Raw genomic sequence first — 13,270 nt, 5'->3', positions numbered from 1 at the left:
GGGTCATGTAAGGCAGAAGTGCCCTTTCTGTAGAGGGTTTAAGACAAAGGCCAAAAAGTTCAGGTAAGTTCATTTTCACCATATCCTGATGGAGGCAGCTTTGCACCCTGACTTGGAACCCAGCCAGTACATGGGGGTTCACATTCTACTCTATCTCAAAATGCACTGCTGGAATTGGAGGGATCCCTCATCAGAGGGAACCAGACAAAAGGCATTCTCCTTCTTTGGTACTGTGTAAACACCAGAAGATGGACACTTTGAATGCCCCTAGCCAGAAGAAGTCCAATTCCTTTTGGACAGCCAGGTCACTGAGAGAGACTCACAGAAAAAAGTCTGGTACTGAGTTTAGAAATAAGCCAGCCCTAGCTAAATGTTCCCCAATACCACATTTGTTGTCTAGCAATGTCAAGTTGTTGCTTCTGGCACCACTTTCAGTACCACTGAGATTGACTCTATTGCCAGGACCTTTAACAGCTTTGATTTCATCTGTGGTACACACTATGCTCTTGGTACAACAACACCTGAGACCTATGTTGCAGTCAGGGACCTTCTTTCCCTCTCAGTTTTAGATTCATTGCTGATATGGGAGGAGTTTCATTAGTATCCGATTACAGAAGGACTAGAGCCTCTCCTTGTTCCTCTTCATACAAATCAAAATCTGGGTACCATCATTCTTGTAGGAGCAGGTCCAGGGACAGGATGCCTTGCAGCTGGTCCCTAGTACTGTATCTGTTACAATAGTAGCATTTTTGGAAATTCTTGTGGGGTTTCTCTGGACTCTAGGTTCTCATTGCCTAGACCATGTGTCACCATGCCTCAGTGGGTCACAACTGAGAATACTAAATTCAGGACATGCTGCTGAGAAATAGGACAGATACACCCCAAAACTGGTGATTATTCTTCCATAAGACATACCAATCCAGCAACAAAAGTAAACTTCTGTGTCACCACACTGGCTAACAAGAAGTCAGAAATGCAGCCTTCTTAGGTATTCCAGTCCTGGATTCAACACCCAGACACTAGACTTAATGATGAGTAGTTATTTAAAACCAATCTCGTCACCCAAAGGGTTCTTCTGATCCCAAAGAACCAGCCACATACCCAATATATAACTCAGATCTTACCCATTAATCATGCTGTTGCCAATCCTTTAGTATCTAATATCTAAAGGTTTATTTATAAAAAGAAAGAAAGAGGTGAGAGTTAAAATTGGCTAAAGGAATCAAATACATACAATAATTGCAAGGTTCTTGGATCAGGCTTGAAGCAGCAATGAAATAAACTGCTGGTTTGTTAAGTCTCTGGATGCTCCCAAATGATTGGAAGGTCCTCAGTCCCTTGGTTAGAATGCTCCCATTAGGATAAGTCGATAGTTCAGAGATCAGAGCAGGAAAGAGGCAAAATGGAAATGTGTCCAGGGATTTTTATAGCTTCGGCCCTGTGGAGGGAAACCCATTGTTCGAAACAAAGCCCTCAGCCCAGTCTGTGGAAAAATACAGGTAACAAGATGGCGTTTAGGGTCACATGATCTGGTCACATGATCTAGTCACATGCCATTGCATGCTTTGCTGAGTCATAGCAGAGGCCATTATCCATACTCTGGAACGTTCACAAGAAAGTCCATCAGGTGTGGATAAGCCTCTTCTATGGTCCATTGTGAGTTAAGTGTTCTTTGATGGGCCATTCAATTTGAATAGTCCCTTCACAATATGCTGGCCAGACTGGATGAAAATTACCCTGTGGGTGATACCACTGGAGCAAACGTATTTGAAATACAGGTACATAATCAATATTCATAACTTTAGATACAAAAAAGATATATGCATAAAAATAAGATAATCGTATTCTGCAAACCAAAACTTTTCTATTGACACCTTACTTGACACACTTTGTACAAGATTGTTGCAATTATATAACAGTGGTAGCAACAATGATCTACATGGTTATATTTTAATCATATAACGTCACACCATGTACCAATAAATCTTCATCAAGGCAATATACTGTACCTGATACCAATCTCAGTACCTATCCCAGTACCCAGCAAGCAGAGGTTGTGCTTCCTTCAGTTGTTTCCTTCAGCTAACCGGTCCAGTGCAAAGATTCAGGAGACTGCAGAACAGAGGTACACTACAGTGCTTATCTACCCATTTGCTTCTCCCTGGATGCGGCCACTGTCTCTGAATGATTCTCCCCATTTTTGGATGATTATATAACATAACACGAACTTATGAAGACTATAGCTACCTCCCTTGGTTTTCAGGTAGTACTAGTCCAGGGCAATCCACACAAGTTAGTGGATATTTTGCATACTGTGTGTCCTGCTTGAGTGGCTTTACCTATTAACGATGCCATCTTGGAGCCTACAAAAATCCTTGGGCAAACTCACTCCTCTCTGATGCCCACTGCCAAAAGGACTGAGACAAAGCTGAAACTGGTAAAATTGCTTGTATAGTAGACACTATTGACTAAAGTCAAAATTTAAGAATTTTGACATGCCTAGAGTTAGGCACCTAAATCCATATTCAGGAAACTAAATAAAAGTGATCTGGTTTTCAGAATAGCTGGTCACCTTCAGCTCCCCTCAGCTCAGTGTAACTTGTGAGTGCTCAACGCCACTGAAAATTAGGTTACATATTTAGGTACCAAAATATGTAGACCAGTCCCCAAGCCCACCCTACTCTATATATTCTTGCCAGTAGGATCTATTTTTCACTCTTTCAACTTGATTAGCTTCTTCTGATAATCAGATGATACATTGGTTGTTGTGTTGATGATTGTGGAACGCAACCTTGGGTAGACAAGCTTGTGAGATGAAATGACACTTTCCTTTAACTTTCTGCTTATCTGTAATTCTTATGAAAGCTAAGAATAACACATCCCATTGATATTTCTGTTGATGTCGTTCATGTAGTCTCTGCCAGCTCCATCAGAAATGAGAGTGTGCCCTTTGATTAGAAGTTGGGCTACATGACTCATATTCAGTATATTACTATATATGTTAGGAATTAGATGGATTAAAATGCACACTTTTATGTGCAAATGTCAATGTGCTGGATCATGCTTCTGTTATGTTAAGATTTGACTACACCTTTCTTTACTCTGCTCTCCAATATGCAAGGCTCACTCTTTTTTATTAGATTTATGGCAATGCAAGAGGTGGAGGCTGGCATCCCTAAGGTAGTGATGGACGTGTGGTCTGTTGTGGTAAAAAGTTTGTCCATGGCTGAAAGAGTAAGATGGTATTTATTATGCAGGTTAATTTCTGGTTGTTTTCTTTCTTGTGTGGTTTTGACAGCTATGCTATCTATATGAAATTTTAAGTGGTTCATAACAAAATGCATATACATATATTTTCCCATAGGTCTGTCTGTAAGAAGTGTTTGCTGGCGAGGAGACCATATTCTAGTTGGGACACAAGACAGTGAAATTTTTGAGATTGTTGTCCATGAACGCAATAAGCCTTTCCTGATCATGCAGGGGCACTGTGAAGGAGAGCTATGGGCTCTGGCAGTCCATCCTACAAAACCATTGGCCATGACTGGAAGTGATGACCGATCAGTCAGGTTAGCAACAACAACAATGCTCCCCACTCCCCCAGCAACAAAATGACCAACAATAATACACCAAACTTAAGCTCCCCACCCAGATTATGTATAGCTTTATAGAGGAGACTTCATCTTTAGAAAAACATAATTGAAATGTAAAAATGCAAAATGATTTATGGCATGTCATATTGTGGTATTGAACCAACATAATTTATTCTTGTAACTGTAGATACTGATTACTTTGCTGATGGAGGTCTGAAAACAGTGGCAGAAATGAGTAGTTTTCAAAATGGAAATCAAGGCCTTAATTTGAACTCAAATGGTCGAAGGGATTACTTTAATAATTTCAATGACAGTAAATAAGATGAATGCCAAAATTTTCAAACTTGGGTAACTAAAGTTACACACCTAAATTTATATTTGAGTATCTAAGAAGTGATTTAAGTTTCAGAGGTGCCGCGAAGCATCCACAACTCCCAAATTAAATAATTTTGACTGATGTCTTTAGTGAACCTTTCATCCAACCTATATCAGGCATTACTGAGATGCCTTCTTTTGGGCTGATGTGGTACAGTACCTTATAATTCTTATTCACATCATGGTTGTTTTTTTTAAATGTGATAGAATTGCATATCTGACTTGTGACATTTATTAAATAAGGCTACAGTCCAATAAATCCTAGTAAATTCTTCTTCTTTACATAGTTTTTTAAAACATTTTTCAAATTAAAATGTAGTGTCCTTTTTGCTAATCTGCTAGGAGATGCACTAATATAATAAAAAAATAATTGACACACTATTGTAAAATTCCATTCTTGAAAAGGCATGATTAGTATAAGTTAGAAATTATATTGATATCTGGTCACATACAGAAAGTTGTGCTACATTATGAATGATAAATAATAGAAAGGGAGGCATTTGTATTGTAAAATTTTCAGTTGTTCATTCAATAATGTTTAACTAAATGAATAGTATACACTTTAAGCAATAGAAAATTCAGGTTTTAGAAATAAGTACTATTCTTTAAGTACTTAACCAAATGAGTCTGCCTCTGCAGTTTCACAAATTAGGTACTCAATTGTACTCTTAAATATACAGGCACTCATTGCTGTATGCAAAGCTTGTAACTTTGTTAGTTTTGGAAGTTGATAGCAGATGACTTCAGAATATAGGTGCAGTGCTGCATTCAGAATATATCCTATTAAGTTGAAATCTTCACTTTTTTAAAATCAGAAAACAGCCATTCCTTAAATGATTTTATTTAATATTTTATTTTAGAATTTGGAGCCTAATAGACCATGCATTGATTGCACGGTGCAATATGGAAGAACCAATTCGCTGTGCAGCTGTTAGTACTGATGGAATCCATCTTGCCCTTGGAATGAAGGATGGCTCTTTCACTGTACTTCGAGTCAGGTAGGTACAAAGATTAGAAAACTATAAACAAATTATAAACTTTTTCTTATGCATATTTCTATTTTGTTTTATGTAGAAAACATGCTAAGGAAGCATTTAAACTTAAATTTCAAACACAGGTTCACAGGCTATTTATGTTGTTACTCTGAAAACATATTAAGAAAATTACATTTGTACAAGGAATTGTAAAATTTTTGAATTCAGAAGATGATTTTGTCAGGCACGTTCTTGAAACTGTGAGCTTGACAACATGATGATATTCTCTTTTATGCTTGTGACACATTTTCTTTCTCCACTACAGGGATATGACAGAGGTTGTTCATATTAAAGACAGGAAAGAAGCCATTCATGAATTAAAATATTCACCAGATGGGACTTTCCTTGCAGTTGGCTCCAATGACAGCTCTGTTGATATTTATGGTGTTGTTCAGCGGTACAAAAAAGTTGGGGAATGTGTTGGATCTGTAAGTTTCATCACTCATATGGACTGGTCTTCAGACAGTAAATATTTACAGACCAATGATGGCAGTGGAAAAAGACTTTTTTACAAGATGCCAAGTAAGATTTTGTATTTTTATAATTTACTTTCTTTTATAAATTCAATCTACAATATATAGTTAATAAGTCTTGGTTTGAAACGTTAAGTTGTTAAGGGCATGGAAACAGAACAAAGATGTTATGGACCAAGTAATTATTCAGTGGATAACATGTTTGAGAAAATTAGAGACGTGTCCATAAATAGTCTGCCCATTCAGATTTGTCTTCATATTCTAGACTGTTATAGTACTCTGGCTTGAGTAACCAAGCATTTCTGAGCCATATTTGCTTAATTTTAATTAAATATTCTTATCTTTCTCTTATTAGTAGCATGTTTGCTTTATTACAGTGTTATTTTTAAAAAATTATTTGAAACTATTTTTTTTAAACCAGGGGATCGTTCTGAAGAGTATATCTCCTCCTCCCACCTTTTTTTTAAAAGATTAATTCTTCGAGTGATTGCACATCTCTTCCACTTAGGTGTGTTTATCCCCAGTGCACTTGAGCTAGACAGTTCTCTGTAGTAATACCTGTCAGGGTAGAATATGCTTTCTGCACTTCGTTCGCCTGGGGCCATGAGGTATACAGGATGACCCACTCCAACCCCTCCTTCAGTTCTTCTAACAAGCAGCCAGAGGCAGTGAGAAACTCCTTGTGTTCTGTCATGGTTTTCTCTCTTATATTGAGATGTTTCTCTTTTGTAAACAGATCATTCACAAGTGCAGTGAGATAGTAGTGCCCATTTTAACAATTCTTTATTGTTTAATCATTTTATGGGTTTTTTTTCTGCCCCCTGCAAAGAGAGATCTCTTCCTTTCAGACTGAGAGGTTATGCCAGGATCTCTGGCGTTTACTCATTGCCCCTCTTGCGAGGTGTCTGAGACCATAAAATCCCATACCTGTCCTGCTGGAAGTGCCTCTCCACTTCTCTCAAAAATCTGAAAAAGCGTAATCCTCCCACTGTGAAAAGAGGAAGTACTCCCTGTCTCTGGGTTCCTTTTGCAAAGAATTGAGACCTAAATCTGTCACAAAACCCAAAAAGACCACTTCATGTCTTAAAAAGGCCACTGAAGTGTCTCTAAGAACCTTCCTCAGGATCTGCTCAGTGCTGAGGTTAGACCAAGAGCTTCAGCAACATGCTCCCGTGGCATCCATCATTCCATCTCTCAATTCCAGTGACTGGTATGCTGCTCTCAATCTCCAAAATGCCTGCTTTCATTTGACAAACCATCCAAGCCATAGAAAGTACCTGAAGTTTGCAGGCCTTCATTGCTAATATACTGTCCTCCTTTTTGGTCTGTCATCTGCCCTAAGGGTGTTTACCCAATGCATCAGAGGGTCCTGTGGCACCTTTGAGACTAACAGAAATATTGGGAGCACAAGCTTTCGTGGGTAAGAACCTCACTTCTTCAGATGCAAGACTTGCATCTGAAGAAGTGAGGTTCTTACCCACGAAAGCTTATGCTCCCAATACTTCTGTTAGTCTCAAAGGTGCCACAGGACCCTCTGTTGCTTTTTACAGATTCAGACTAACACGGCTACCCCTCTGAACTTGATACCCAATGCATGGCAGTAGTAGCTGCTCACCTCAGAAACACTGGCATTCTGATATTCCCTTATCTAGAAGATTGAGTTGTCTGTGACCATTCCAGGTATAAAGTAGAGATCAGCTTCGGACAGTCTTCACCTCAGATGCTTATAGGGATGGCTGAAGTCTGTGTATCATCCAATCATGTATTCTTTGGACATTCCAATTCACGTACCTGCAAGAGTGCTTTCCTGACTGAACTGTTGGAAAGACCAATCAACATTTGCAGGGGTGTGCCCTTTCCCACTCCTTTTCCATCCCTGACTTTGACTACGGAGGTGTGGCAGGGCACATCACTCACCACTGAGCTGGCGCCTTCTCCTGGTCACTCTGGGCATTAGCTTGAGGCCGACAACCCTCCCTCTCCTTAGTTTGCACACCGTCACTTTGTCTGCATTCACCTGCAGCCCCCCTTGTAGCCTCAGGAACCGCAATGCCCTCTTCGTGGTTTGGCCTCTGGTCATGTCACCATCCATGTTTCCCCCTTTTGGGGGTCTCACCATGCCTCAGTCGGTCACAGCTAAGAATGCCAAATTCAGGACAGACTGAGAAATAGGGCAGACTCACCCCAAATTGTTGGTTATTCTATCATTAGATTATACCCAGCCAGTAACAAGAATGAATTTCTGTATCACCACACTGGTTAACAAGAAGTCAAAAATGCAATCTCCTTAGGCATTCCAGTCCTTGGGTCACCACCCAGACACACTGGGCTTTATGATGAGTGGTTACTGAAAACAGTTTAATCAGATATAGGGTCCTTCCAGTCCCAAGGGATCAGCCACTTAGTCTGGTCAATATATAACTCAGATCTTACCCAGTAATCACACTGATGCCAATCCTTCAGTAGCTAAAAATTAAAGGTTTAATAATATAAAAAAGAAGGAAAAGAGTTATTGATTGGTTAAAGGATGATATACATACAAATGATTTTCAGCGTTCATAGATCAGAATCACAGCAGTAATGGAATAAAATGCTAGCTTGCAAAAGTCTCTGGAATCACCCAAACAGATTGGGGGTCATCAGTCCTTGTTTAGAGCGTCTTTGTTAGAAATCCAGTCCAGACAGGGCCGGCGCAACCCATTAGGCGACCTAGGTGGTCGCCTAGGGTGCTACAATTTGGGGGGCAGCGACCGCGGCGGTATTTCGGCAGCGGGACCTTCCCCACAGCGGGGCCTCTGTGGGGGGCGGCATTTCAGGGCGGGACCTTCCGCCGCCTAGGGCGGCAGAAAAGCTGGCGGCAGTCCAGAGTCTAGAGAAAAGAAGCAATAAATGAAGACAAAATGGAGATGTCTCAGGTGTCTTTTTATATCCTTTGCGATGTCCATGGAAATTTACTGTCCCAAACAAAGTCCACAGCCCCTGTTTGTGGAAAGTTACTGCCCCAAGATAGTCCAGGGTGACATGGGCATATCACATGTCCTTACATGGTTTGATGACTCACAAGGGTTGGCCCCTTGGTGTCTGAGGCATCCTTGGGGAGAGCTGTCTGGGTGGGAAGAGTTTCTTCAATGGCCCATTATTAGAGTGAAGTGTCCTTAATGAGCCATCCACACATAGCTGTCTAGCCTTGATATAAATCTGTTTGTGAGGTGTCACCCAGGAATAAACACATTTGAGATAGAAATACATAGCCAATATTCATAACATTAGATACAAAAATGATACATGGATTTAATCAGGATAATCCGACTTAAACAGATTCTCTGTTCAGATGCCTCTAGCACTTCTTCCAAAAGAGGTCTGTGACAAGGTACATTTGGCCTTCCCTGACCCTTCTGCTGGAGGCACCAGCACCCCTGACACCTCTCTTCTCAGGCCAGCCTACCAAAAAAAGTAGTCCTCCAGAGCCTAGAAGGGCCAGGAGGAGACACTGACCAATCAGGAGCCAGCAGGCCAGTTAAGAAGGCTTGACCTTGAGAAGAAGGCAGAGCTCAGTGAGACTAGGACACAGGAGGAGCTTCTCAGTATTAGCCCAGAACTTAGGGCATGTCATGGTTTTACCTTCAAGTGCTGCAACTAAGTGCTTGCCTTTGAGGGTTTGTTTGTTTATTTCAAGGCTCAGACAGCTAAATTCTGAGTTTATTTCTATTTAACTATTTAGACAGTGACACTGAGCTTACAGCAGGGGTTGGCAACCTTTGGCATGCGGCCCATCAAAAAAATCCATTGGCGGGCCGGGATAGTTTGTTTACCTGCAGCGTCCGCAGGTTTGGTCGATTGCAGCGCCCACTGGCCGTGGTTCACCCTTCCAGCCCAATGGGGGCTGTAGGAAGCGGCGGCCAGCACATCTCTCAGCCCGCACTGCTTCCCACAGTGCCCATTGGCCTGAAATGGTGAACCGTGGCCAGTGGGAGCTGCAATCGGCCGAACCTGCGGATGCTGCAGATAAACAAACTGGCCCGCCAGTGGATTTCCCTGACGGGCTGCGTGTCAAAGGTTGCTGATCCCTGGCTTACAGTATAGGCTACCTAACGGGATTCCAAAACTTGTGGACTAAGGCACGGAGCGCCTGTAGTACCATGTTTGGCCCCACAGAGGGCACTATGGAGCAACCCTGCTTGCCACAACTTGGTACCTCTGTCCATGGAGGAGAGCATATGACTCTGATTCAGCAGCAGCAGGTTCAGGCAGAAGCCCAGAACTTTTCCTGGAAGTACAAGAGGAGGCCTGGTGAACTACAGAGCTGCAACAAGCTGTGCTCCTTGAGCTACTGCAGCAGCAATTCCCAGAGGCTATGCTCAACCAGAAAAATGGTCAGTCCTATTCTAAAGTGTTGCCGTCGGGGCCAGGCACTGCCCTTTGCAGATTGGGACCCACTGATGATCCAGCAGAGGAATGTTAGAATGGGATTCCTAAGTCTCCTATCAGATTTTGGAGGGGTGTGTGTTTCCCCTGTTCTCCCAAGTCTGCCCCCTTTTCCCCCATTCGCATAGCCAAGGTTGGCAATGTCCTGAGAAAAATTACTTTAGGACAGGGTGCTGGTAAATACAGATTTTAAACCAGGAAATTGGGGAAAATAAAATTATGATTAGAATATACAAATGAAAATTACTGAAAAATATTTAACAATTTGATAAAAGTTTTGCAGTAATTAATTAAAGGAACTAAAATAAAATGAAGAAAGAGCCTCAACCTAAAGCTGTATGTTGTTGCCTTGCCTACCTCAAACAGAAACTGAAACTTCTCAATCTGGGAATTCCCCTTCTTTATTTAGCAATGAATATTATATATTTGTTTAGCAAAGAAAAAGAATTCCCAGATTCAGATGTTTCAGGTTCTGTTTGAGGTAAACTGCCTAACTGTCTAGTCCAGTACTCTGTCTTTTGAGCTGGCTGGCTGGAGTGCAACTGCTTACAACTAAACTTGGTGAGTACAGTGACTCAAGTCAGAATATTTCAGCGTGAGCAAAGTTGGAAGACCACTTGATCCAATTCATGGCTATTTTGAGAAAATTCATGAAGATGGCAAAGAGAGTTTAAATGCAGAAATTGCAAAGGAAAAATAAGCAGGATGGCAGATCATATGAGAAAACATTTTGCAAAATGCAGTGGAAAAAACGAAGATATCAAAACACTGACTTTGGCTAAGTGAGTATTAGACTCAAACTCTGAGGATGAAGGTACTGATAATATTTCATTGTCATTGCCAAGTACATCAAAAGAAAGACCGATCCAGTTCAGCCAAAGACAATGAGGAGGGAAGTACCACAGTTTTTCAACCAAGTTTGTAATAAAAACAATTCCAGAACTGAAACAAAAGATAGACTTGAAAATTGCAGATTTTTTTATGGCTGTAATATTCCCTTTTCTGTTATTGAACATCCAACTTTTCATGCAATGATCAGCTGCAGAAAGCTAGGCTACAAATCACCCGACTGAAAGCAGGTAGCAGGTGAACTATTAGATGCAGGTACTGATGGCTTGAGCATGGAAGCACACAACAAATTACATGGAAAAGCAGGCTTATATACATGTACATGTATTATGTACATTAATACAAGATGAGAAAAAGATGCAAAGTATGAGAAATGATTTGACACAAGATGCTGACGCTTTGATTGCATAGAGATATGCATCACATTAGCTAAATCTGCTTGGACAAGTACTTTGATGAAACACTTAGATTTATAAGCCTAGAGCCTGGTTAAAAGAATGCCAAGGGTCTGTAAAACCCCAAATCCCTGGTGACAACAATGGTAAAGACAAATAATATATGAGGAAACATACGTTAAAAATTGGTCACATTATCTCAGGATTATGAGTGATCATGAGGCAGAACTTGAAGATAAAGTGATCAGTATAATTAATAATCTAGGGATTTACCAAGAAGCAAAGAATTTGGTCCGTTAGTTGAAACCAGTTGGTGTGGCACTTCACAAACTCCAAAGAGATACACCGACAGTGAGAGTTGCATGTAAAGTATGGTTGGATCTACTGATAAATGAAGATCTTGCACCCATAAAGCAAAAGTACAAAAGAGATTTAATGAGGCAATTAGTCCTGTGTCAACCTCCTTAAGTCAAAATACGCAAGAAAGAAATTGTCATCTGAATAAGAAGAAATTGCAAGGCTGTGGTTGCTCAACAAAAATCCCAACTTTCTGCCATATTTACTTTCATTTAAGTAGAACAAACTCTGTATCCAAAATCAATGTTTTCATCTGCCATCAAGGGAAAAGTTTCCCTTATAAAATGTTGGAAAAATCTGAAGAATGCTGATATTCCATCTGACTTTATAGAATTAGTGGTGCAATTGCATCAGTGTCCAGGAAGTTCAGCAAGAATAGAATGAATCTTTTCAAACTTTGGATGCATCCATTCAAAACTGAGGAATAGGTTCCATCTGTCCACTACATCAAAGTCAGTGTTCTGCTGTAGAATGCTGTGTGGCAAGATGGACCTGGAATGATGTCAGATTTTGGGGTTCAACCCAGACCAGTAAGAGGTTATGTCACCACTTGTCCTCTAACCTTGAGTGCCTTAAAATGCTATGCTTCTGTAGCTCCCTGTCTGGACACTCCCAGACAGCATACAAGCATGCACGGTGTGTCTCTGTGTCAAACAGCTCTGGTTCAGCAATTCTGACTCCAGCAGCCGCTTATTACACGACAGACATATTCTGGTCTCCAGCAGCCTTGGTTATTACTAACTAAGTGACCCCAACACATTCCCAGTCCTGAATTTTCCCCAAACCATCTGCCCTGAAATGTCCAGCTCTCTCCAGGAACATTCAAAGGAGTAATAAGGCCTGTTGCTCTTTTAAAGAGACAGAAGCACCATAGCATTAATAATCACTTCAAACTTGGTTAATTTAGAATAAAAGTAAAACAAGTTTATTTAATCAAAAATAGAGAGGTTTTAAGTGAGTTCAAGCACAAGGGACAAAGACAAATTGGTTGCAAGTAAATAAAAGTAAAATACATTTTTAGTGGCTAAGACTTGACTCAACAATCTACAGCGTTGGGTTCAAGGTAGATTTCTTACCAATCTTTTTCTTTTTATCCATGGCTGACTTTCTTTAAGTCAGGACCTTCTACAGAAGTACAAGGGGCTGCAGGTGAAAGATCTTTGCCTATGCAGGTTTTTCACTTATATTCGATTCCCACAGACTTCAACTCCCTTGGTTGAAGGATCCATCTTGCTCAGATTTCAAGAGCTCTGGCCCCTTGTGCTGTCCACTGATGGATCCCAAGATAGCCTCTTCTCTCTCCTTATATCTTCTTAAACTCACTATTTTGTCCCCAGACTCGGATGACCTCATGCTTTTCTTCCCTTCCTGTGGGAGAAAACCTGTTTCTCTCCCTGTTTTTCACTGACTTTAAAGCATAATATTATTGAGTATCCATAATTCTTCATATAGTATTAATATGTACATTTCACAGTTATATTAATCACCAATGTGTCATTAGCTTTCATAAAAGATCATACTTGATGCACTTTTATAATACAGTAGTATTGTATACTATCAGGTGATTCAATTACTTATCATTGGAGGTTCAGACCCGCTAAGAGGCTATTTCCCCCACTTGCTAGGTTGATTACTCTGTTTAGCTTGTATGTAAATATACTTTAATTGTCTCTGCCTGAGGACCAGGCTGGTCAGACAAACAAATACATGATCCTTTGTCTAGGGCATTGTTTCTCAAACACATTTTCAGAACATAATTCTAGCACATATCT

At 40.5% G+C, this 13,270-nt stretch overlaps 1 protein-coding gene across 1 annotated transcript in view; it reads left to right on the top strand.

Annotated features, from left to right (window-relative positions):
* Window positions 1-13,270, top strand: part of EML5 (EMAP like 5) — a 300,424-nt gene that overhangs the window by 92,253 nt on the left and 194,901 nt on the right. Inside the window, exons 7-9 of the mRNA XM_054025269.1 lie at window positions 3,365-3,566; window positions 4,826-4,963; window positions 5,265-5,521. Coding sequence (XP_053881244.1) covers window positions 3,365-3,566; window positions 4,826-4,963; window positions 5,265-5,521 — 597 coding nt within the window. The remainder of the gene's footprint in view (window positions 1-3,364; window positions 3,567-4,825; window positions 4,964-5,264; window positions 5,522-13,270) is intronic.

The sequence above is a fragment of the Malaclemys terrapin genome, chromosome 4 (genome assembly GCF_027887155.1).
Source record: "Malaclemys terrapin pileata isolate rMalTer1 chromosome 4, rMalTer1.hap1, whole genome shotgun sequence".
NCBI classification, from domain to species: domain Eukaryota; kingdom Metazoa; phylum Chordata; order Testudines; family Emydidae; genus Malaclemys; species Malaclemys terrapin.
The sequence above is the reverse complement of the archived record's forward strand: the minus strand, read 5'-3'. Positions and strand labels throughout refer to the sequence as shown.